Source organism: Netta rufina (genome assembly GCF_964035555.1).
Source record: "Netta rufina genome assembly, chromosome: 14".
Taxonomy (NCBI): Eukaryota; Metazoa; Chordata; class Aves; order Anseriformes; family Anatidae; genus Netta; species Netta rufina.
In genome coordinates, this window is record NC_140137.1 from 15423864 (window position 1) to 15449972 (window position 26109).

Here is a 26109-nt window from a genome sequence, read left to right on the forward strand (position 1 = left end):
TTTGGTGGTTGTAATCAGTCGTCATGTCTGGGTGTGCTGTATTCTGATGAAAAGAAATTGGACCGCAAAGCAGTTTGCCATTGTCTTGGAGAAGGCTGAGAATGTCTGGGTGCTGGACTCCCCAGAAGGTTTGGCTGAGGCTCTGCACTAGGAGCTGAGCCCCACTGGAAGCTCAGCGTCATAGGTAGGTGCTATGAACTCCTTGAAATCAGAGCCAAAATAGTCTTCAGAATGCGGAGATGTTTAATCACAATGCAATGAACCCTGGGCACGGTAAAAAGAAATACACTTTTGAACTCTGATTTACAGTCCCGTGCTACTGCAGCTGATTATATTTTATTTTGAGGCTTCAGATAAGCAAGTGCAGAACAATTGAAAATAAAAAGCTAAAACTGCTTGTGTGAGGGATATCTCAAAATTTCATTGCAGATAGTTACAAAAGAAATTCCTGTTCCACCCTCCTGAAATGTGATCATTACAATAACATAGATTGCAAAAAGAAAGCATCTGTATCAACACCTCCTAACATAAACTGACGGAAATACTGACTTTCCCTATTATTATTATAAAGGTTGTTAGTACCTCTAATAAAATGTTTCTTGAGCTCCTCAGCTCGATGGGTTTCCTGTGGAATTGTCTAAACCCTTCCAATGCTAACTGTTTTCAATATTAAGAAAAGTATTTGCAGAGCTGCTGTACCAGAATAAGGCCACCTTTCCCAGGAAATACAGCTCCAGTTACAGTTTTATTGAAGAAAGGCCAAAAAGGCCTTAGCAGAGTACTTATAGACACATTTCCTTGTCATATGTGGAATGCTAAGTTACTGCCGACGTGCAGCGCTTGTGTTTAAGAATCGAAGGTGAAGCTTACTACTGCAGGACCAGGAGGATGCCAGCAAAAGTGCATAGAGGGAGACTCCTACACACTTCTCCCTCTCCAGACCTTTCTGCCCCGCATATACAGAGCGCTGTATTTGGTCTTGGGTTCCTGTCTCTCTTCCAAAGCCCACAGGCAGCCTCGCCCTTCATCTTCCTGAATTCTTTACCATTTTCTGGCAGCCATCTGCTGTGTCTCAGTCGGAAATGTCTGCTCCTCTGTCTTAATTTAAAAAAAAACACAACATTTTCTTCCAGTTCTTTTGGAGAGGAGTGCACACCATAGGCTGTTGCTCACAGTGCACTTTACCTTTGTCTCAGTAGCTGTAGCTGCGTCCAGAGGAGAAACAGGCGGATGCAGGATCAGCTGGTGGAGTAAAAAGGGGATGAGCCTCCAAACAATCCTGTATTCAAAACCAAAGCAAATGCTGAACTTTCAGCTCAATTTTGATTTCCCTTGATAGCGTATTTTAAAATAAATATGCAGAGGTTTTTTCATTAGCATTACCCAGCCTCCTGTTAGTGCTGCTGCCGTGATGTTCCGGGCGGCCACGCGGGGTGTGAGAAAGGTCTCGACAGCCTCAGATTGGCTACAATAACGATCTCTCTGCTCCCTCCGTTTAAACAATTCAAAATGTCACGTCAGGAATGAAAAAATATTAATCGCTGCTGAGCTAAAAAACGTTCCCAGGAAGAAGATTGAAACCGTGGATTCAGGAGCCTGTTGACTGAGATGGGGATGGTGCTGAGGAGCAGGTAACCTGTGCTCAAATTCTCAGGTCAGGTTAATGTGACGTGAGCTCTTGTAGTTTCTGAGAGCACCTCCATGCAGCTCAACTGCTGCATTGTTTTAAAGAGAATCCCACATAAAATACAGTAGCATTAGGACATAAACTGGGAAGATTTGGATATTTGGGGATAATTTAAGCATAAGACTGAAAGCAAAATAATTTCTGTTCACTATGACGTAAGTGGCAGTTTGTCTAAGCAGCATTTAATGATTGTAACAGCAGGGAGCAACTTTCTGGCGTAATTAGCCCTATTAGAGTGAAGACACGCACATGGTTGACCTTGGAACAAGAATCAATATTTTTTTTGCTTTTCTCAGTGCAGAAGTATTTAGCATATGGAGCGTACACTTTCCCTTCTTCGTTTCTTGCATCATTTAAAATGCCGTCTGATCAACGTCTAACGTGAAGTCATATCTGAGGGTATTGAATGCAGATGTTAAACGTTGGATGTTCTTTCGCTGTTCTGATGGACCGAATTACCAGACCTTGTAATGGTGAACAAATGTTTATCCAACTGTAATGCACTTTTATTATGGTGATGATAGGATATGTTCTGAGGTAATGGTTACATGGTCCATTGAGACTTAGCTTTTAATCTTGGTTTTTCGGCTGACCCGCTGTATGATAGCAAGCAAGTTGTATCTACTCCCGGCATTTGCTTTTCCTCTCCTGTTTTTCACGTCTCATGTATGTAAAGGGTAAGGTCTTTACAAAAGAGCAAGTCATTTACTGTAACAGGATTTAGCACAGTATGATCTGGTCTTGTTTAAATCTGCTTGGCATTACAGTGGTTTTAATAATTACGTATAATCGTGGCTCTTAATTCACAGCACTTAGAAATGGCGTCTTTTCTTTAGGGAATCTGTACATTAATCCTCTCTTATACTGATTTTCTCATAATGATATTAAAGTTGTACGAGGTTGTACTGCAAAATACAGATCTAGCTATTTAATGGCCTCAGAGTTTAAGAGCAGTTTGGTTTAGCCTCAGTAAAGGTCACAGAAATGGAATATCAGCTTGTGTAGTAACTGGTCACAAGTAGCTTAGGTTGCACTTCAGTCCTCCCTTCAGTTTAGAGCAGATTTTTTAAGAATTTGCCAGATATTGACCACTTTAGTTTCGACCAGATTTGGACTTTGTCTTGAACACTATTTCCATTTCCCCTCCTGCTTGCAATGTCCAACTACAAATAGGCGAATTTCAGCTTCGTGAGAAGCTGTGTGTTTGTACTGAATCCTCCTGATGCCTGTGCTAACATTGCAGTGAACAGATGAAGCTAGGTGCAACACCACCAGTAAGCAGCTCTAATACTGGAGGAGGGGAATTTCTAAACACACTTGGAAAAGAATAAAGCAACTCTTTGTCATAGTCGCCTTGGACAAGATAGCATTTTAGAGATGCAATTCGGTGAAATAGAATAGGGTTTGGGCTTTACCATTATTAGAAATGGCTATAGTACTGAAAAGTAACAAGGTGGTCCTACATAGGTTTTAGCATTGTGTATGTATATGAGAAGTCCCATGATTGCCATCATACTAAATTATTAATTCAACTACTGCCAGTTGACACAACAAATTTGACGTATCTTTAGAAGTGTGTGTTCTAAGAGAGAGAATTCGGGAAAGTATTTGGCTCTTGTTAAAATATTTAACCAGGCTCACCCTTAGAACCATAAGGAGTTGCTGTCTGGTCCATAGTTTGTGCACCTGTACTTGTGTATTTATACCAGCATTTCTGTGTACACAACTGCAGGGAAGGCCGGTTTTACAAAAGAAAGGTACAGAGATTAAAAACTGATTAGTTTAAAAAAAAAGTCCCCAATATCATGTACATCAGTACATGCATAGTCTGCAGAACATGTACTTCTTGCAAAACCTGCCAGGCATAGAATAAAATCCCTTTTATGAGGACAGCTGGAGAGTTATGCAACTTCAGGAGGATTATGCAGATGTGTTTATGCTGTGAAGTTGCCTGATGGATTATGAGACTGTGTAGGTTTGATTTAAAAAGAAAAACAACTTAATTCTTTTTGGTAGTGAAGGGAATGCTTCCAAAGACGGCCAGAAATGTGGACTCTCCAGAACAGATAGAGTCTTACTGATGCATAAACCTGTTTTGGTGTCTTCAGTCTGACCAGCCACGAGAGACTGACCATGGTTTATTAAGCTGTAAAATATTAATTAGGCATGCTCTATCAGGAATTACGTCAGGTTTAATTAAGAGGCAGGTGTCATTTTACCTACTGTTCCATTGGAAGACTTTGAACATCTCTGTGCTTAGGCACTGCCCCAGCAGAACTGCTTGTAACTTCCCTCATCATTTCATAAACAGAACGCTAGAAGCAAATATGCAAAGTGAAAGGTGTAGCTATTTCTGGTGGCCGATGGCTCTGTCCACTCAACCAAAACTATCTTTGAGCTGGAGGAAGCTGCAGGGAGTCCTGCAGGTCCGCTGTGATGTTTTCAGAAGGGCTCTGGGGAAGTGACCAGGCTTCGTGCTCATGAATACAAACAGGTCAGAAATTAAAGAGTTGTTCCTGCTCTTAAGAAATATATACTTGACATAGACAAGATACGTGAGCCACTTCTGAAATTGAGTACTTCATGTGTAGTACTGCCAAAAGAAGATGGAACTCAAAGGTTATTATTATAGGCGGAAGTTTGTCCAGAAATGCAAGGCGTAGGCACTTTGATCATTAATACAGTATCTCTTACATAGGACCACATCATTGCTGTGAGCGTGAAAACAAATCAATAAAATCCTACACTGCAGCCGGTTAACTCTGTTGAAACTCAAGCAGCCCCAGAGCCCCCAAATTACACATGATGTTTGGCAATAAGGGTAGGGTATCACATTTAGTAGACGTACTGTGTGTTTTTCACCTGCTTTGGTGTTTAGGGATCCTTTGCTCCCTGGCTATGAAATGCACTTTGAATAATTGTCAAAAACTACAGGTTAGAGGCTGGGACACTATTAGCACAGCAGGCTGAAATAATTCAAAAATGCATTGCCAGTAGGTGATTCTGATTGTATTAACATCCATTTCACATGAGGGTCACAGCTCTGAGTTCAGTGAATTTGCTCTTGATTTATATGTCTATAAAGGACAGGAACAATCATAAGATACTCCCTGTGATACTCTGAGATCAATACAAAGAACCAAAGAACAAGGAAGGCTGCTAACAAGCTTTCAGGTCGTGGACTGAGCGCTGCAGTCTACTTGTCAGCCATTGGTTGAAAGTGGAGCAAAAACCAGCTATAAATTTGCTAAACATTAGGTATCTGTTTGAAAGTGATTTTATTACATTTGTGAAATGAAGAAGGTCATTAGAAACATCCAGATTTTCTCTATATTCCCCTGGGGCACCGTAATGCTTAATGCATGATTTGCATTTGCTGCAACAAGCCAGCTTTCTACAGCTTTGAATTTTCAGGTGAAAATTGTTTCTTAGGCTTTCTGGATGTGTTCCCTTAAAGTTCTGTTTCTGTAAACTTGCTTCATTATTTCTACTAAGCTGGGCTCTCTTAAGCTACAACAATTTTTTGTATAACCCAGGTTTTGTTAGCTTAGAAGGCAAACATACCAAGTGCCAGCCCAAGTTAGAGCTATTCATGCTACGGACTAGACCCGAACATGTCATTTGGAGAATGAGTTGAGGAACAGCCAGAAACATTTGGTTGTTTTACTGCATGCATTTCAATAATAGCCCTGGGCTTACTAGAGATTTTCCATGCTATTTTCCTTTGATGCTAGTTTGACACAATTTATAGTGTGCTCTAAGAGTGCCAGCTCACACTCAAGTAAGTTCTGTTCTGTTCTGGGGTTATAAAGAAGGCAGGGACAGGATTTACATTCTGTGCTACAAAGGCGAATAGGAATTATTCTAGTCCTAGTCCTTGTCTTGAGTTTTTCTTCATGACAAATGATGCAAGAGGCTTGCATTCAAATATTTCCTAGGAATCCCTGCCCTCATTCTTTCATCTGAATGAGTGAAGAATTAGGCGTAGCATCCATGTGCAGTGTCACATAATCTGGCAGGTTTGGACAGCGGAGCTAAAGGAAAAACACAATTCACAAGTTCAACAAAAATCTCCTTCTGTAAGGTGGAAAAGGCTCTTTCCCAAAATTTTTGCGTCTCCTGCCTGACTGAGAAGTGGTTTCCTTTATCATTTAAGCGCTGTGACCTTCCCCGAGTTGGCAGTTCTCGCTGAGTCAAATTCCATGAACCTTCTGAGCTTGTTTGACTTGAGGCTGCAGATATTCCGTATTGGACAGGATCCCAGTAATCTGCTGTGCTTTTCCTTCTGTGTTACTTATGTACTTAAACGGCAGCTACAAAAATGATATCATTTCTGTGACTGATGAAAAACCTCTTCAAATATAGGATCCTGGATAGTAGTAAATTTTCCTTAGCCTGATTTGTAAGGACTTCTCTGATCAAGTGTGGTGCCGGCATATGAACCCTGTATCTCTGTCACCGCTTAGAGCTTCAACTCTTCTCTGAAGATGCAATTATTTATGGTTTTCTCCCCTGCAGCTTTATGGCTCCCAGAAAGCATGATTAAAAGAAGGGAAAAAAAAGGCTAAGTTGCAAATGCACGAGATCTCTCGAGGTGGTAGTGTAGGCGGTGAGAATGGAGACGGGAAATAGCTTGAGACTTCTGTTGTTAAAGGAAATAATTATTCAGAGAAACTGTTTGTAAATGTAAAGGACAGATACTATTTGAATAGTATGCCTACAAGTAACAGATAAGGATTGCAGGGATGAGTTCTTGAAAGATTATACCACCTGGCAGGATTTTGGGATGGAAATCCTTATTTTTCTACTTGCTTTGCTGAACTGCTGCATTGAACTTTGTACTTAGGCAGGTCACTTTCTTCACTGTCTTACTAACTCAATAGACCTCAGTCTCCACTGGGCCTTCTAGGCATTACTTCGATACAAATACACAAATAATGATCCTGAGGCTGGAAAATCTCTCGTTTTAAATGGGCATTAGTTTTTTTGTGAAGATATAAATTACTGAGATGTCCAATTACCAGGGCTGCAGCTGTGAAACAGGTGACTGGAAAGTAGAATTCGTTTTATTTGAAGAGAGATTTGAATCTGAAAATCTTGATAGTGCTTAATTTAAAAAAAATAAATCTTGTGTTTCTTAACTCCTTAATTTTGGGAAAATCCTGCTTTTTGTCTTTACTCAATTAGATTTATAAATAAGTATTTTAATAAGCATTGTAATTATAAAGAATTACTTTTACTTTGTTTCTTAATACATACTCTTTGTATGTATCCTCACTCACTAAAAGATGCCTAGGCTGAGCAGCCAATTAATGCTGTCTTCAGTGGGTCAACCAGTGAAAATGAATGGTGTGGTTTTTCTGGAGGGTAAAGATAACTGCATGGCTGAAATGCTTCGGAGAAGATTTTATTCTAGCAGAATAATTTGTAAGTATGGTTGTTTGAAGCTGCTCCATCAAAATTGTTTCTCAACAATAAATTAATATGTTGACTAGAAACATTTTTTGTCCTCCCCAGAAATGTTTCTCGTGGAAGATGTTGATTCTTCTCTTTTATAAAAGTCATGGTACACAAATGTTTCAGCCAAACTTGCTAAATGCTTTTTTAGGGAAAATTATATATAGCTGGATTTTCACTGGGGAAAAAAAGAGAATCCAAACCCTCGACTGAGGCCCAGCTGCCGTGAGCTTCCTTTGCAGCTGAAGCCGATGGTGAAAGCGATGCCCCAGAGGGTGCCCGAGATCCGAGGGCCATCTAACTCCTGGTATGTCTCCCTGACCTAGCATGAATCTGAGCTGGCGGACTTGCAGAAATCTGCAGCATAATATGATGTTAAATAAGTTTTTCCCCAAGATCATGGGCAATGCTGTGATATTAGCTGTCTGTCTTCCCCAGCTCTGGCTTTCTGTGAGGACTGAAGCACGTTGATGGGCAGGATAGGAAGGCTTTATTGTCAATGCCTATTGCACTTGGAGTTTCTGAGATGTTAGGTCTCGGAGAGTTATTTTGGCACCAGATTGACATGAACAGTATGAAGAAGGATAGAACAGTATTGAAAAAGTGCTTGCTTCCTTCAGTAACTCTATTTTTTCCCCTCAAAATAGATCTCATAAACTGGAAGGGAACTGGTTAGTAACAAATGAGAATTCTTCAAGAGGGAAATCAAATGTCCCAGTACTAATTAGTTGAAATTAAGATCATTCAAATATTTATATAGGGAAGGCAAGTATTCCGGGAACATGCTGGGATAAATCACATGGCTGGAATATTAATAGCAAGGCAGTAAATCTGCGCAGAAAGAATCAAGGTGAAAACATAGGGGAGGGATTGTACTATTTATCAAAAGACAATTGTCTTGGCAGTTAAATACAGATAGCTGGTGAAAGAAGTGTTAACAATAAAATTTTATGCTGACAGAGAAAATGTGAAAGGGAATTAAGACAGAACATTTCTATGGGCTGCGAAGTGGTGAACCAAACACAGGAGAAAGTGCAGGAAACTTGTCCCCTGGTCCTGTTCCTTTCTTCCTTGTATCTGAGAGCAACCTGTGCGCATGCAGCTCAGCTGCCAGCCCGTGCTCAAGCAGACAGGAGTTTTGGGCCACGTGCAGAATAGATCTGAATGTGCATTATCAATGAGCGTAGACCCAAGAAAACATCTGTAGCTGGTCCCTGCAGCTCTTCCCCTTACTGCAGGGCAATCTCTTGGCCTGTGCGATTTGCAGGCAGCCTGACCTTCTGCTGTGCCAGGCTGCAGGAGTCCTGCATCAGTACCGACGGGTGGTGTGAGGCTGGGCAGGATGCCTGCTGTTCTGCGCAGAGTTGGAGGATGGCAATCGTAGCTGTCTGAAGTGAGAGGTTAGTCTCTTAGCCCAACAGTGACAGGCTGCAAAACTACTGTCTAACTGCTGAAGTTGTTGCCAAAGAAGTTACTTAAGGCCCCGACGTTCTGGGGCACGTCCTGTGCTGCTCCTGTGTTGGCAGAATCACCTCGGAGTGGCAAAAGGGTTCAAACAATACAGAGCCTGGAAATGTCAAGCGTGCAGGAAATGAACTGGCGTGCTATTTTAATTTTTCTTCTTTTTTATTAAGCTTTATGGTGTTGCGGAGCCACAAAGTATGCATTCCAGTTAAGGGTGAAAGCAAAGACAGCAATCTGCATAAGAAACATAAAGCAGGCAATGTTGAGTCCTTTGCAGATGTTTGCTCACATTCCCAGTGAGGAGGTCAGAAATGAGAACTCTCCTTTTGGGGAGCTCTGCCTGAGAGCTTGGACCATTTTGGATCACAAAGGCTGTTGGCAGGCTCCAGGTTACCTGCTCAGGTTGATCACACGCCCTGTGGAGAAGGCAGAGTGCTGCAGTCCATCCTCTCCCCCCCAAGCCCAGCTAACGCGAGCATTTTCCCTTGAAAGCAGCAGGAAATCTTAGGAATCTCAGAGACAAGGTTTCTAGTTGTGATGTATAGTTAGTTACATGTTTTTTAAACACTTTCAGAGCAGTAGCTGGTGATGTATACCCAGGATCTTTTCATTTTACCAAGCAAAATTAAATGTAGAGAGAACATCTCCACAGGCAAGGTCTGACTGCAGTTTATATGCGTGTACCCAGGCTGGAACAGGAACAGATTGCACAAACGTGGTGCGGACAAGATCCGTAAATCCAGGTGAATATTCAGGCAGGCAGTCTGTGCTGAACTCCGGACTGCTTCACTTACAGAGCTGTTTGTGTCTCGGCTAGTTTGTTTAAAGCTGCTGTGGGCATGTCAGCATGAGATGCTGGAAGCCCTCTCCTTCAGACTAGGTGTTCACTCAGGACACAGAGCATCATTTTTTCCTTTCTGTGTGCCTGTTTCCAGCCAAGGCAAATGTCTGTGTCATCATAGTCACGTTTGGCAGCAGCACAGGCACACCCTCAGATCAAACTATCGGAGCAGAGCCTCCCTATCTGGTCCTCCTCCCTTCATTCCAGTAAAATAACCATGATACGGCTCCGTTCACACCAATTAATTGAGAGGTTTGTAAGTGTGAGTAATGCCACAGTACATTTCATGATGAGCTTTTCTGGTTCATCCTAAAAAAATGTGAAGCATCCTTCTGGAGACAGCCATGGCAGGGCCCTTCCCTGGAAACCCAGGCAGCAACCTCAGTTGTCTGCATCAAGAATACCAAGTGAGGAGTTTAGGAAATGGAGAACTAGTTCTGGGGAGGGGATGTCCCTGAACTTCTCTGCTATGGTGGTGTAAGAGCAGAGTGAGGACGTAAGAACTTATCTTTTCTTCTTGAATTCCACCCATTCAGGCTCTGCAGTGCCTGGCAGGCTTTGGACCACCTCCTCTGGATCAAACTTGGATCCGTAGTTTCTCTGGAAGGATAACGGGCCCGTTGCTGTGCCATGTGGCACATCCTCAGTTGGTCTAAGTTGGCGCTGTGAATCTCTCGCATAAAATCCTGGCTCTACTGAAGTCAACAGCAAAGCTCTCACCAACGTCATTCAGTGGGGACCAGGATTTATTCCAGTCAGTTCAGTGGATGCACAATCTTTACCAACTGCAGATCTGGCTCTATTGTTTGACACTTGTTCTGTTTTCTTTTCCTTTTTTTTTTTTTTCCTTTTTTTTTTTTTTTTTCTTCAAAAGGAAATTAAAATTTATAAAGAAGGTTGTGGAAGAGCTCCACCAGCCCATGGAACCCATGGAGTTTTTGGTTCTGGGCCACATGGGGTAAGACAGTAAGACATGCATGTAGTAAGACATGCACATAGAACTTGGTTTCTGTGTAGGAATAAACTTCTCCGCGGAGGCAGTTACTGATTCTTTTTTGTTTATATCATTACTCTGCAGTACAGCTGTTATCCATATTAAAGCATACTTTCTAACCTTCAGTTTTTTCAAGAACTAAAATCCATCTTAATTAGTAGAACTATTGGCCAGGCTGTGTTTTGTATTTCTATAATATACACTGTCTCCCTGTTTTTTTTTTTTTTTTTTTTTTTCCTCTGGATGCATCATATACAAATAAGAACTTTGATTTCAAATATAAGGCCGGCCCCTCTCCCTTTCAAGTTTATGAGCAGAAGTTATTTCAATTTGAGCAGGATGGGACGGATGGAACATAAAAAAGCCACATCATCAGCTTAAAATACAAGTCCAATAAAAATGAAGTTGGAACTTTCCCAGCTGTGTACTGATGAAAGTATATGAGATTTTAAGAGAAGCTGCTCAATATGGACTCACAAACAAAACAAAAAACGAGCCAACGGAAAAACAAACCAAAACGAAGAACTGGGAGAAGCCCAGCACTGACGGCCAACCCAAGCAGAGGTCATTTAAAAAGATAAAGGGATGTTTGAATGTAATGCACAAATTGATCTACTCCATTATTCAGAATGATCTTTCCCTTTTTATCCTTAACCTAAAAACTGGGAAAATCAAACGAGAACATCAAACCATGCCAGCAGAAAGTCACGCTCTGCCATAGTTGCTCAGACCTGGGGTCTATAAAACCCAGGCACTGGCATTAAGCAGCACTGTTATTTTTCTTGTATACCCTTCAGCTGTGGCCATAATATGGGGACGAAAGGCATTAATTGGAACTGTAGTCGCATCGGAGCAAGAATAGTGAAGGATACCCAGGAAAATTCCTTGGCAGAGCACCAGCCTCCTGCAGGAGGGCACCGTGTGCCCGCTTTGAGGGGGCACGGGAAGGGCTTTGGGGATTCTGCAAGGTTATGGAGTAAAACGATGAAAGCAGCAAATGATCCCAATAATGTTGCAGCTGAGTAAATATACACATTATCCAAAAGGAATAAGCGATATGGCATTTATCCTGGCCATATGGAAACAAATATAACTTTTTTTTTTTTTCCCCATAAAGGCCACTCTTTATTATTTAATTATTTAAAAAATCTCCTTCTATCTTGTATTTATAGCATTCCTGGATGCTTCCAGGGTCTCTCTCTCCATCTTGCAGCTACTTGACAGAAGATGGCTTTGCAGCATGGATTTTTAGGCTTGCCACCAGCCACCCCAAATCCTTTCCCCGTGCTGTGGCTACTCGGGGCAGCGCCTTCAGCCGGCGGCCACCCCCGGTCCGGCCCTGCCGGGGTCGCTGGCACTTTTATTTTTATTTTTATTTTCATCTCTTTTTTTTCCATTTCCCACCGGGCTTTCGACGGCCCCGGGGGCTGCGGCGAGAATCGCCCTAACTTCTCCTCAGCCAGCCCGGGGCGCGGGGCCGCCTCCTCAACCCTAACCCGCCGACCTCAGGGGCTGCGGGGGAGGGGGGGGGCGGCCCGGCTCGGAACGGGACAAAACGGAACAAAACCGGGGCAAAAAAAAAAAAAAAAAAAAAAGGAGCAAAAACGGAGCAGAAGGGAACTGGACGAGGCGGGCGGGGGCTGGGCGCGGGGCTGGGCGCGGGCAGTCCCCGCTCCCCTCGGGCCGAGCGCCGTGTGGCAGCGGCTGTGTCAATCAGGCCGCCTTCCCTCCCGCACGCCCCGCGCTCCCGGTATTATACCCCCGCCGCCTCCTGGTGTCTCTGCTTCGCTGCGAGCCGCGAGCGCGGCCGCCACCGCCGCTGCGGCTGGGCTGAAGGGGAAGGAGGCGGCGGCGGCGGCGGCGGGGCAGCGCTGAGGGGAGAAGAGGCAGCGGGGGGGGCGGCCGCCGCCGGCCCGGCCCGGCTCGGCTGAGGGCAGCCCCCGGTGCCGCTCCCCGCCTCGGGCCGGTCGAGATGGAGCCTCCCGCGGGGCTCGCCTGCGTCCTGCTCTGCTGCTGCGCTCTCTCCCTGCCCGTCGCTGCCCTGCGGCCGCCCGGGCACTCAGGTAAGGGGTGTGTGTGTGTGGTGTGGTGTGTGTGGTGTGTGTGTGTGAGGAACCTTCCTGCAACTTCGGCCGCCGGGACTTTTGACGGGGCTCCGGAGAAAAAGGGGAAGGGAAAGGGGACGGGGCGGCCGCGCTGCCGGCGGGGAAGGGACGGGGAGCCCCGCTGCCGTGCCCCTGCTCCTCACACAAACGGGGACTTGTCCGGGCGGGATGCGGCACCCGGCTGCTCGCCCGCCTCATCCTCCTCATCCTCCTCATCCTCATCCTCCTCATCCTCATCCTCCTGCCCCGTCCCAAAGTCCCGGGGCTGCCACCGCCGCTTGCCGCCCGTCCCCGTCACCAGCTCGGGGCTCCCGCTGCCCACCCGGTCCCCCCCCCGAGTGCCTCAGAGCCGTCCCCTCAGCGCTGCCCGCCCGCGGAGCCCCGAGGGGACACCGGGAGGGACACGGGGGGACCGGGACCCCGCTGCATGGCCGGCATTGAGGGTCCCTGAGGGGTGACAGGCTCGGGGGGCTGCCGGCGGCTGTGGGCACCCAAAGGCGAGTTGGGATGAACTCGGAGCGCTTCACGCCGCCGAGCGAAGTGCTCAGCCCGCGCGGAGCGCCGTGTCCGTCTGCCTTATGTAAGTGGCTGCCAGGCTAATGAATTATGGAGTAACAAAATCCCGCGGCGTCAGGATGCGTTTAGTTCGAGTGTCTCTCTCCTTTCTCCCCGTAAAGATCCGATCTCGAGGAATATAGAGGAGTACAGCCTCGTCATCCCCACCAGCACCGATTCCCAGGGCAGGTTCCTATCCCACCTGGTGTCCGGACCGCCGAAAGCACGCTTCAGGAGGGCTGCGGAGGACTTGCAACGCGAAGCAGGGAATGAGCAAATATTTTACAATGTCACCGTTTTTGGAAGAGAGTTTCACTTCAGGTTGCGGCCGAACTCCAGGCTCGTTGCCCCCGGAGCAACAGTTGAATGGCAGGAGGACTCTGACGAGACTCACATCGAACCTCTCTATGGGAATTGCCTCTATGTTGGGGATATCACTGACCTGCCAAACGCTTCGGTTGCTATCAGCAATTGCGACGGGTTGGTAAGTTACTTTTGTTATTACATCTAAGATAATTACATTAATTTCCTACAGTATTTAAATATAAAATGTGTGGACTGCCATAAACTCGCACCTCATATGGTAACTGTGAATGCAAATTAACTAATGTTCCCTAGTGTGGGAATAGCTGTGCTGCACCAGGCTCTTCTTTACAGACAGTGGCACTAGAAGTTTGAGCACATGCTCTGCGGTAGCTACTCTGTGACAGCGCAGCTGAAGCCAAGATTTGTGTTGATTTGTGGTAAAGTTACTTGAGGTATCTGACACTTTGGAAACAGGATGAAATGTCATGTTCTGGAAATCCTCTCCCGCTTTTCACTTCCAGTCCGCAAAGAGAAATTTTAGAAGACTTAATCCTGAATAATGGGCTGGGCTGCCCTGCAAACAAATCGCATAGGTAAGATATGTTTTTGCCCTGGAAGAAATTAAATTTATTCAGAGGCTTTCTTCATAGATCTTTCACTCAGTGAGTTTTATTGCCTAATCAAGTGATTGATGGGAATTCTCAAAAGAGTTGGAGTTTACAAGTGAAACAGCTCCCTGTGATTCATTTTGCAAGGCTGGGAGTTTTAAAACTTGCTGCAGTTTTCTGTTCTGGAGTGCACGTTCAGCAGTCCAATGGTAACTGTTTGTGCCTGGCATCCTAAACCATTGTACTATCATTTGAACGATGATCACTGCCTAGCAATTTGTTTAGTGAGAAAAGACTATATTTTTGATAATGAACAGCTCATCTAGCCAATATTTTCTTGCTGTACCCTTTAGAGTTTATAATTTGGAGATTACTGAATGTTAATGCACTCTGTTCTCTGCATAAAAAAGCCAGTATGAATCAGTTGTATTTTTATTTATTTAATCATAGGAAGTTGTTCACTTGCTGTGCCAAGAAGATAACATGTATGAGAATAGTGCGTTGGCTATCTGAGAATGGAAGGGAACCAAATACTTTTGCCTTTACTCTTTCCTTTCTTGTGGTTTCTCCTCGCCATGTACATTCCTGTTTTGTGAAGCAGGTTTTAATGTTGTAACTGTTTGATGTGGACAGCTGTCTTAAGGGCAAGAGGAACACCAGTGTTGTGCAAGAGGAGCAATTTAGAAAGCAGAATACAAGCCTACAGGCCTACCTTTGGTGGGGAAGCAGAAGTACTTTGGTCTTGCTATACCTAGCATGGATCATTTTGTGTAGGGCAAAATATACTTGCTGTGGGCATTGCAGAACCAGCTCGGAGCCAAAGCTCTTCTTCCTTGTGCTGAAAGGTGGAGGAGAATCCCATGACAGCTGCAGCCTACTTTGTGCTGGCTCTTCTCTTCAGCGCTGGAGTTGACTCAGAGGGCAGTGGGGAAGCTTCATCTGCACTCTGTTACCCAGAGTGTGGACTCCATGCATGTGGGAAGAGTTATGGTAACATATAGCAAGAGTCAAGGCCAAAGTATGGGTAAAAGGTCCAAAGAAAGTCCAAAAAGGTCCAAAAGGTCAAAAGTATGGGTATAGGTCTAAGGTTTCGTGTTGCATGGGTAAATGACAAAGTGTCTATAAAGTGCTGGTCTTGGCACGGTTGGAAGCACCTTCTCAAATGCAAAGGAAAGAAGCGAGTCCTCAACTCAATGGCACTCATTAATGGCTATAATCTAGAAAGCTACCACCAGAATTTCAGTTTTCAGCTTGCATCCACAACCTATGTGCCTGATTCTTTCCGGTATTCTTGTTTTCGTTGTCCACTGGAAGAATCAGGAGAAGATACAGTCTAGTGGGGGAGTGTGGTACTGACAGCTGCCACATTCTAATCTGGAAGTCCTGCTGGTTTTCACATGGTGCTACAACTTCTGTGCTGCTGTTAATGCATTTGTAAAGAGTTTGCTGCTCTCCTCTAGTGAGTATCTACATGGCAAATGTTGCAAGGCAGAGACCATGTTTGTTATTGCCCAAGTCCCTGAAACCATAGTGCAGGAAGCATTACCTCAATACCTGTAGGCATCTGGCCTTAGTGATTTCCCTGAGATTGTGCACTAAATCTGTTGTGGAACAACAAATTGAACTCTGATCCCCTGGGTACTATGTTCCATCTCTACCCATTCCATCCATGTTTCTTTCTTCTTGGGGAAGAGTTTAAAACAGGTATCAATAGAATTACACAAACTCCAAGAAATGATTCTAGCAGTTCTCCAAAAGTCACCGGTCTATGGTCAGAAGTAATGAGAACTAACACGGTAAAACTGAGTTTAACTCTCTCTTAGTTTACCTTTTTATTTCTCATGTTTGCAAGGAGCATTGGAGAGTCTCTGGAGCAAGACATCTCTAACGAGGCATTCTTAAAGACCACTGGCCCATGTGTTTCTTTTGGGTTTATTGGTATTTCAGATGGGAATGAAGAAATGGGCAAGGCTATTCCCAACTGGTTTTGTATGTCTATTTTTTGCTTCATATCTAGTTTACCCCAGTGGAGAAATTGGGAAGCCTCATGCGTTTTCTTTCAGCTGCTTAATGATGTACATGCCAACATTCTTAACATATCCTGAGCATTTCCATCTCATTTTGTAGGCTACTGTGGAAATAGGGATGGTGGAGCTTTGTGACAACTGAGATGTCAACAGACAGGGGGTAGAGTTTGTCAAAACTTGCTTCATCTAATGACTAGTATTTTCTTGAAGTGCCTGCTTGTAAAGGTGGTTTGACATCTGCCCATGCTTCTGATGGGTTTCCAGCTTTTACATCCGGACATTAAGGTGGAAGTAATGTTTGAATTAAAGTTTCATACTTTGATCTTTACATTGCAAACTTTTGCTGACTGAATCTAGTTCAAGTCAGTGAATGCATCTACCACCTTGCCAACTTCTGATGTTATTTCCTCAGAACATCCCCTTTGGTTTGCACTTAACTGCCAAATGTGTCTTATTTTCCAATTATTGTCTGAGAAGAGTCTGGTGTTGCTGGTATTGCCAGAATGAGAGGCTGTTGGAATGGATTTATATGAAAATAGTAGATCTGTGAACAGATTTCTGAACTGTACTATAAATGGTGAAGGTTTTTAATCCACAGCCATTCTAAAGAATTAAAAGGTACAGTGAATGCATGTGCAGCCTTATCTGCTGCCCTGACCGAGGAGATGCACAGTTGGATCGGGGCCTCTCAGTTTTCTCTAACAGAAATCAATGACAAAACTACTAATATTGACTTAAAAATCAAATCAGAGACAGATGAAGAGGACTTCTGAAGTATGCAAGCCAGGTGTGTTTCCAGAGCTCATATGGGTCTTTACAAATCATTAGAAGGTTAAAGCTAATCAATAGGTTTTTTAACAGCTCTTTGAATTACAGAAGTGAGTTTTACCATATAAAGAAAAGTTTTGTGAAAGCTTTCACTCTTAAGTTAAAAACATTCCGAACAACTTGGTATCACTTTGATTGGTGTGATAGAATTCAAACTAATTTTCCACAAAGTGGGCAAAACCAAAATGGGCAGCTGTTGGCTGGAGGCTGATGTGGAAGATTTTGCACTTTGAGTACGTTCATGGACCTTGGCCAGGCCCTTACTTGGGGATGCAGCTGGAGGCCAAGGGAGCTGGCTGTTCTCCTCGAGGGTTAGTTGTGAAGGGGAAGGACTTGGAGGCTGTAAAAATGCCATAAGATAATAAAGAGTTAGGATTATGGCAGCCCTTCCAGATTTATTGCCTGGAAAAGGGCAGGTTTGTCAACATTTGTGAAATAGAGCTATATGCATCATGTTTCATGCATTCTGTTTGGGGGTACCAGGCCACAGTCACCTTAACATTAAGACTGGCATTAAGTATTTCTTAGGGGATGAAATAGGCAGGGTTTGCCCTACAACATTTCAGTCTCTACTGGATACTGTAATAACTCTCACAAACCGTTCGAGAGAAGCCTGTTGGCTGGCTGCTTGCCCAGATGCTATTTCTTCTAGAAATGCTTGGGAAGCCAGCGTCCTTCTCAGACTCTTGCCCAATACTAATTGTAGCTGTAGTACTGAGCTGACCTGGGTGGGTTCAGGGTGATACATTCACACCAGTCATGAATCTTCAGGAATTGGCGGGTGCTTTGGCTCTTGTTAAGTGCTTATTGTCAAGTGTTAAGTGGCAATTGTCCCAAGACTTTATGTATTAGTTGCATTATTAGTATTTTCTTTACTGTTTTAAAATCAGATAATGGAATATTTGTATTTTCTTCAGCCTTTATTTTACAGGGGGGTGTTCGTATGATCTAATTCCAGGCACGTATGTAGATTGTAAATGTTGGAGCCCAGGTTCCAGAGTCAGTCCATGGTGTTTCCTGAGAGCCATTCGGACTCCCTAGGTGAAACGCTCGCCTCTCCTTCCTGGGATAATTCCCCCTGTCCTTCCTGCCGTGTTCGCTGTGCTCCTGAAGACGTTTAAACACATTGTGAAATCTGTCCTTGTTTAGTATAATCCTGCTTAACTTTGAGCATGTGCTTGAGGTCTTTGGAGTCAGTGAGCTTTAAGGTTATGTTCGTAAGCACCTTCCAGGTAGAGATGCCTTCCTGAAACTGGCCGCAGAGCTGAAGTTGAACCTAGCTTAGTTTAGCGAGATCCTTTGATTTACCTGGGTATGAGGGTGAAGGTTCTGCTCACAATGAATGCAACAGGAGAAGACAAATATGCTTATATAACTGTTATTTTTCCATTCAGACATCCATCTCCTGCTTTCATATGGATTTACAATTCAGTTTTGTTTCTCTTTTATCTGTTTTTTGAATTTCATTGGTTTGTGATGGAGAAAAAAAGCAGAACTCAAGGTAGCACAATATTGTCTTCAAAGTCTGCTCAAGTCCAGTGCTTGATGGTTAAAACAGATGCCTGCTACAACTAATTCCAGTAAATTTTTTTTGTATTCTGAATTCTTAGCCTTTGTATTATGACTACGATGCATTCATTTTCAGTGGATTAAAATTTGGCGTATAGAATCTCTTCACTTCGGAGCATTTTGCTTTAAATTAAAACAAAATCAAACCAAAGTTGCCACTTACTTTTTGTGCAATGGCAAAAAGCACTGTAGGCTTTTTGCTTTGTAGACAAGTGAAACTATAGCACAGTGGCAGGAGAAATGCAAGTAATTCCTGTGACACATGGTACAACAAAACTTAAAAGCAATTCTCCTTAAGAAACAGCAGTCCTTGCTCTGCAGGTGATTAGAGTGGGATCTCTGTTTACACATATGGTTTTTCAAATTCAGTTGGGCTCTCAACTTGTTTAAGCCAAGCACGTGTGTAAATTTCAGCAGAATCAGAGTCTGAGTGCACATCACCATTCACACACGTTTTATGAAAGACCCGCATCACCTGACAGAAAGCGATGGAGCGGTTTTGATGCCTCACACTCAAGCCCCTCCATGTATTTTCACTGGACAGAGACTTTACTTCCTAATCCATTCTCTGGGTTTCTGCTGTTCATGTCCTTGGCCAACACTAGCCTAGTTAGACAGCCTCTTCTACTTTGTAATTGCAGAGACTTTTCCTTTTGAGTTATAGCCTGAAATACAGAGAATGTAAACACTATGATTCAGCCTCTAACTGGAGTAAATTATCCTCATTTTGCTCTCCTTAAAAGAGAATTTCTCATCAGTAAGTACTGTTTTTGTTTTTTTTTCCTTTGCCTCTTCTGTGCGTGGATTATCTCACCTACGTTTTAGCTGAGGGCAAAGTAACTTCTGACATCATACGGGTGGGCACCATCTGTACAGAAAATCCTCAGGCAATCAAAGCTGGTATCTTTGTGGTATGTTGTAGGCCTATGGATAACAGACAGGTCCTTCCTCTTGTTTTACCTGACCTTGTCTCATGCTGTCCTCCTTGTGGTGGTATCTCAACAGTGCTGTTCTTTTCGGTGACACAAGAACTAGTTTTCCAACCAGAATATTAAACCACGTACATCCAAGAAAATGTGCCTAATGGCTCCTTCTGCTTTCCATCTTGAAAGACCCAAATATAGTAACTAATTTTGATAAGGTCATAATTACTTTCTGGGGTAAGCAGTTTCCAGAAGTCTGTCTCTCTTCAGTTTCCAAAGACGTGTCCTTTGAAGGATGCTGTTAGCTTATTTAGCTACTAGCTCAGTGCTTCCACGGTGTGGAAAGATGTTCCAGAATCTAGTAGTACATGTTCCTGCAAATGGGGAGGCATTCCCACGTTTTGAGTTAATTATAGGTATACCTTTTCCTGCAGAAAGCTGCAAAATAGTTATTTGGATCAGCCAGAGTTCCTGCTGTTGTGGGGAGCAGGACCTCTCCTCCACACATCGCGCTAGTATTTTATTTGACCCATTTCTGAACCCTTTTTATTACTGGTGACGGTTGCTCTGTAAGCAGGTCATGCCATTACTTAATTGCACATTCAGCGAGGACACTTCTCGTACTGGGCCTGATTAAAACAGAGAATCAGGGAGCAGGTCTTCAGTCTCTTGGAGGGGGTTGCATGAAATTGCATTCTGGTTTTATTTCCTGCTCTGATGTGCACACCCTCTTTTTCACATCACCTTCTCCTTTTATTGCTTCCATTCTTCCAAAGTTTCAGCAAGTTCTTTAACACATTACATCTGCTTTCCTTAGCCCCTTTATCTGTGTGTGTTTTAAATTCATCTTTGTTTGCAGAGTCTTGACACAGCAGGTTCCCAGTTTTAATAGTCTGCGAAATGAAAGGCCTACATCTCACCCGCTATTTTCAGCACCATTCCATTAAACTGTAACATTGAAAAGAAGAGTATCCTCTTCAAGTGCTGAAGAGCATGTTGCTTCCTCATATCTAAATCACAGTCTCCACTATAGATCTTCTGAGTTATTCCCAGGTCTCAAAATGTCTGGTACTTGCCTCAAACCCGGAGTTTCTGTATCACAAATGTGAATCTCAGCATTGATTTTTTTTTATTTAAAAAAATCTTTAAGAAACTTTCTGTTTAAGTGTTTCAAGTAAGAGTTTTCCTCAAGCAAAAGACAGAGACAGAAATTGCGTCTCTTGAAGACTCGAAGCCCAGCAGAGCAGTGAAAATCAGCCCCATACATCGTTTTGAAGGTGCCATTTGCCAGTGCGGATGGGTCTCTTGACACATCATTGATGCCCAGAGGGTGATGCTGCTCCCCTGGCTGTGTTGTTCCATGGCGTGCTGCTGGTCCTGCACCAGGCTGCTTCTTACTCCATGGTAAGGCTGGGGGTGGTTGGCAAAACCAGTGAATTGGAGCCTCCCAGTTCAGCTGCCTGACCTGGTTCCTTGTGGAAAGAGACAGACGTTTGTACAGGCACAGGGATGAAAGCAGGAACATCCTCAGCTGAGCGCGAGAAGAAAAATGAGATGGCTCCTTAGGTAGCAGGTGGACTGATGCTGCATTGTTAAACCACAGCCTTGTTCTCAGGATTTGAAAACAAGTCTGTTCAGGGGAGCGTGGCTTGTGTCTTTGAGCATCACAAGTTGGAACTGCAGTTTTGGAGGAACTTATTGTTCTGCTTTGTGGCTTTCCCCTTTGTAGCTGTGCTTGGTTTTTCTCTACCTTACAATAAAATTCCACCTCCGTTGGAGCTTTATCAGTGCTCCCTTCACAGCTATATTCTTTCTTACTCCCTTTATATTGGTTTATGTCAAATTTAATGTCTTTCCCTCTTTATTCCTGCATTTGTGTCCTTTATCTTCAAAATAAATAAATACGATTAATTCTTCCCTTGCGTATCATTCCATGGAGAATTCAAAGGTTGAAATTGCCCAGGTTCAGATACTTTCTGAATCTTATACCTGCAAAGTACAACATTATCATTATTCTTCTCATAGGGTGAGGTATCAATAAAGCCACATTAAAGGGAATGACAGGAGGAAGGAAGCGAACTTCTGTAGTTTCACCTCTGTGTTTGAATTTCATTGCATGGACAGACCACTTTTTTCCAGCATTTAACCTCTAGCCTGGTGAACCTCAGGGAACAGATTGCAATCCATTTTCTGCTGAAATTAAGCATGAAATTTACTAATCCTGTAATGAGAGAGAGTCAATGAATATCATTGCTATCCTTGTGGATAAGGCACCTTCACACTGCACGCCCAGGCTCCAGGTTCTGTGCTGCTCTTGAACAGTTGGAGGAGTTTCTTTTTCAAGTTGTAGGGGTGAACAGGTGCCTTCTGTCACCAGGCACTGAGTACTGTGCTCAGTATTGGAGGGAGAAAGTCAAAATAATTTGTCAAGTCTAACAGGAAAGAAAAGGCCTATTTTCTTAGGCGTCAAAATATTTCAGGAGCTAAACATAGTAATAACCCATCTAAATTTTAATATGAACATAGTAAAATGATAGAATTTAGAAGAGGGGAGAGCACAGGCTTCAGTCTAAAGACTTGCTAACCTTGCTAATATTTCCCCCATGTGCAAAACCCAGCACTAACAGCCAGTTCCTGTGGCTCCTGAGCCTGCTGCAAGGGCTGGTGCCTGTGGCTCTTGCATCAGCAGGGAGGGAGACCTCCCAGGACAGCGCCTGTTGCTCCCAAGTAGAAAAAGAGTCGACAGAAAATGCAGAGATTAACTAAGGATAGGTGGCAGCACAGGCTGTGGTTGCTGTTTTAATAGTGGTTTTATTTGTTCTAAATCATGACTTCTGGGCAAATCACGTTCATCCAATTCGTATGCAGAAGAATACACTTTTTGATTCCTCAAAGCGTTAGCATTGCTGGGCTTTTTTCTTTCCCCAAGCAGAGGAGCTGTGGAAGGAATGTGAAAGATGTTGTTTGGAAAGCATTCTGCAAACCAGAATGTATTTAAAAAACAGTCTTTGAGAAATAAATCACTACCTGATGATGAAGACAGCTAAGCTGGGCCAAGAGTCTTTCATGTGCCAACACTCTCTCACGTGACAGAAGTTATATTGGAAGCTGGCAGTCTGTGGAACTTGCAAGGCTGAAAATGTCTAAAAATTTTCATATACTTAAAGTAAGTAATAGGTAGATTAAAAACATGGCTTTGAAACTTTTCAAAATCTCTCTCTGTAGGGCACTGTGATCCTAACTAAAGTCACGGACTTTTACCTATGGCATACTCAAAACAAAAAACCCAAAGCCTAGAAGCCCAAATTTTACACCACCTCAGTTCAATACAAATCAAGTGCTTAGGGATGAAGAAATTGTAGGGGTGAATTTGGCTTGATTTCAGATTTATAACAAAGCTTGAAATCAGAGTTTCCCAATAGTTTTAGGCTTCGTTGTGAATATGGCGGATCCAGCACTCATTCCTAAGCCAAAGTATTGAATCACCAAATAAGTGCTGGAGGTGTCTGTCAATATTAAATATTTGCAAAGTTATGGCACATTAAGGCTGACATAGCAGTAAGTGTAAAAATGTGATTAATCAAGGGATGAATTGCCGCTCTGAAAGAGAAATATGAAACTCAGGCTGGGTAAGTAATGGACAAGCAAAGAAAGAAAAGAGAATTCATTGGCACTCCTCAGTCGGGTAGTGAATTTACTGTGAAAATAAAGTTTTTAGGCATTTCACTGCAGTCAAATTAAGCCCAACAATAATCATATGCATCTTATACAGTAAAAATGCTGGACCTATGAAAATACAGGATAATCTTGCATTTCTCCAAGCAGAGAATCGCAAAGTAAAAATAGATCCTTGTCAATTCCTGTGTCATGGTCCAGCATCATTTTGCATAAACGCCTGGAAAGTCCCAGTGCAAGTAGCTGATCTTTGGGTTTGCTCCAAAGCTGCTGAAGTCAGTTTAGTTTCACTGGCTTCATTTGGCTTTGTAGGGGCAGGTTGATTAGCAAAGAATTTGGGACAAAAAGGAGGCCATCAAGTATTCCAGCTTATAACCTTGGTTGTCACCTTGTTCTCTGTCCCCTGGTGCGGTGGTGGTGAGGGAATTGAGTGCGAGAGGCTCAAGTGCAGCTCTTCCATTGCTGTTTATATCCCGTATGCTGGATGACCAGGACAGAACTGTGTGCTCCTACAACTGAAATAGCTCTGCTAAAGCTTCTTCCCCTTCTGCCTCACACCACATCCCCACCACAGAAGAGGCGATGCATTAAGCGAGGGGGGAGGGAGCAGGAGAAACCCTCCTCGTGTCCATGCCAGGAGGATGAGGCAATTCCAGCTGCCTTGAATCTGCAGGCTCGCTCTGACAGCTCTTCTATGAAGATGGGGCCAGAAAGGAACAAGGTTTTCCTCCTGTCTGAGTCTGCCCACCCAGCTCCCCCAACCAGAAAACGCCCAAATTGTGTGAGAAAAACGCTAACTGCACATCTCTTCAACAGGCTTTTCTGATAATTCAGCTGGATCCCAAATACGTGTCCAACCAAACCGGAGTTTACTTTTCTCTGATGCAAGCTGCTTTCAACTCCCCAGTGCCCTCCGTGAGATTCTGGTGGTCAGGAGTCCAACAATCTGTCACTAGGTGGGAAAATCACAAGTTGGGGCTGCTCAATTATAACCAGGCAAACCTCTGCTAATCTGCAGCATCGTGTCTCCATGGGCTTCTGGGAGCTCTGTCAGTTTGCATTAGCTGAGGACCTGGCCTCGTGTAATTAGATGTTTTCACACTCTTCTGGTGACGTGCCCTCCTCCGACAGTCTGAATTGCAGCCTGTCGTGGTTTGTAAAGAGATCCACTCGTGCTTGGGAGGCAGCAGGACGCACAAAATCCGCAAATGCATGTGAGCTATTAACGTGAGATTTGGTAAAGGAACGTATTTGGGATTTGTTTGCGTATTTGGAAATACCAAAATGCACTGAAAGAAGAGAGCAGTGATCCGGGCATGTTGGAGGACTCTCAGAGGCGTTGCTTACCAAGGGGCAGAGGGTTCAAGGCTCAGCTGCAGGAGCTGTGGGTGCTCACACACAGGTTTGGGCTCACTGAAGGCCCCATGGCCTCCTGTCTCTGAATTACCATTCTGACCTAATTTTGGTGACATTTTCATGTTATCATGCAAGCCTGTAGAAATCAGGACACCACCGGCAATACTGTTGAATAAACATGGTGTTAATAATGTGAAATCTGGCCACGATGGATACACTTAGGTCTTTGAAGGGTTTAGCTGCTCCTGGCAATTTTGTCTTCCGTTGGAACAACAGAGAGGTGTTTGCCTTAACTTTGGGTTTAAGAAGTGTCATGCCTAGGTAGCACTTTTAAAGTGCATTTCCAAAACAGATTCTGTGTCATCTTTAACCCAAGGATACAATTTTGGAATAATGAATCACTGCTTGCAAGTACTATGGTATGTTCTAGCTGTCCCACTGTGGGAAACTGGTCGTTTTTTTCTCTTTTTGTTTTATATTTGTTTATATTAAGATCACTTGTCACTGACGTTAGAGACCTATCAGGTCACATTTAATCCTCTTTATATCTCTTCCGCGCCACTAAGTCCATTGCTTTGACTTAATACAATGTCGACATTTGCAAGGAGTCTACCAAATCCCAAAGTTTAAATTTGTTGTCGTTGTTGTTAGGACATCACATCCTTAATTAAAAAAGGCAGAGCCCCAAACAAAACCTCATATATTGAGGCTGCTTTGTGACCTCTAGGCTATCAGTGACAAATCATGAGATGCTTTAAAGTATCCTTGGAAAGAATGGGGAATGTCAACTGATCCCTGTCTCTTTTAAGGCTGTGCTGATCTTTCGTGGGCTGCTTCATGGAGGAGTTGTTAGCACTCAGAGAGGGCAACTGATTGTGGATTAGAAGGTGCATTTTATCAAGCTGGAAAGTTAGGTTTGGAAATCATATTGAGATGCTGTAGTGGCCTTGTACTTTTGACTACTTGCAATTAGCAGAAGGTGACCTTACAGCTTCGCCGTGGTGCTGCAGTGCTGTGAGGGAACAGCACACGGGGAGGGAATTACACGTTGAGCATCCTGTCGTAAAGCTGCCCGTTTGGCTCAGTGCTACCTCACCAGCCTTTTGTCCACCCTTTTCAAAAACAAACAAACAAACAAACAAATAAATGGAGACTTCTGAACTTCAGGGTCTTTTGGCCAGCCACCCAGTGAAAATATCTCCGTGGGTGTTCTGTCATGCTGATCCGAAAGAAGTCCTTCCTCCCTGGCGTTGCCCACAGGAGCAGTGCAGGCTGCCCCAGGTTTGATGCAGAAAGTCCTGCTGTGGCTCAGCAGCTGGTTTCCATAAGCTTCGTTAGCATCCCTGCACGTTGGCTTTGTTCATGTGTCCCTGACTTTCCAAGTGGGGGCAGAGCAGAGAGACAGAAGTGGGCAGCCTTTGGGCCAAACCCTTCAAGCACTGCCTGTGGCTCAGATCGCGCCGTGAGCCTGGCCCGGTCCCTGACAAAGAGATTTCCTTTTTCTGCTCCCGTTCCTGCTGCATTTGGCCAGAGATTTAAGGGACAGCTACAGAGAGCAATATGGTTCGTTCTGGGAATAGACTTCCTCTGTCAAGGGTACTGCTTGGGTAATCCAATGTACTATTTATGATTTTTGGTGCTGCTTGAATCGTGAAAGCCCTGGGCAGCACATCACACTGACTGGTCCTCCCCGAAGGTGGCCCGAGTGACAGCT

The 26109-nt window shown here is 43.9% G+C and overlaps 1 protein-coding gene across 1 annotated transcript in view; it reads left to right on the forward strand.

Moving 5' to 3' along the window:
- Positions 1-12415: 12415 nt before the first annotated feature.
- ADAMTS2 (ADAM metallopeptidase with thrombospondin type 1 motif 2) overlaps positions 12416-26109 on the forward strand; it is a gene marked incomplete at both ends in the record, with an annotated part of 172181 nt that continues 158487 nt past the window's right edge. The window contains 2 exons of the mRNA XM_084295006.1: positions 12416-12506; positions 13226-13587. Of these exons, the coding sequence (XP_084151132.1) occupies positions 12416-12506; positions 13226-13587 (453 nt within the window). The remainder of the gene's footprint in view (positions 12507-13225; positions 13588-26109) is intronic.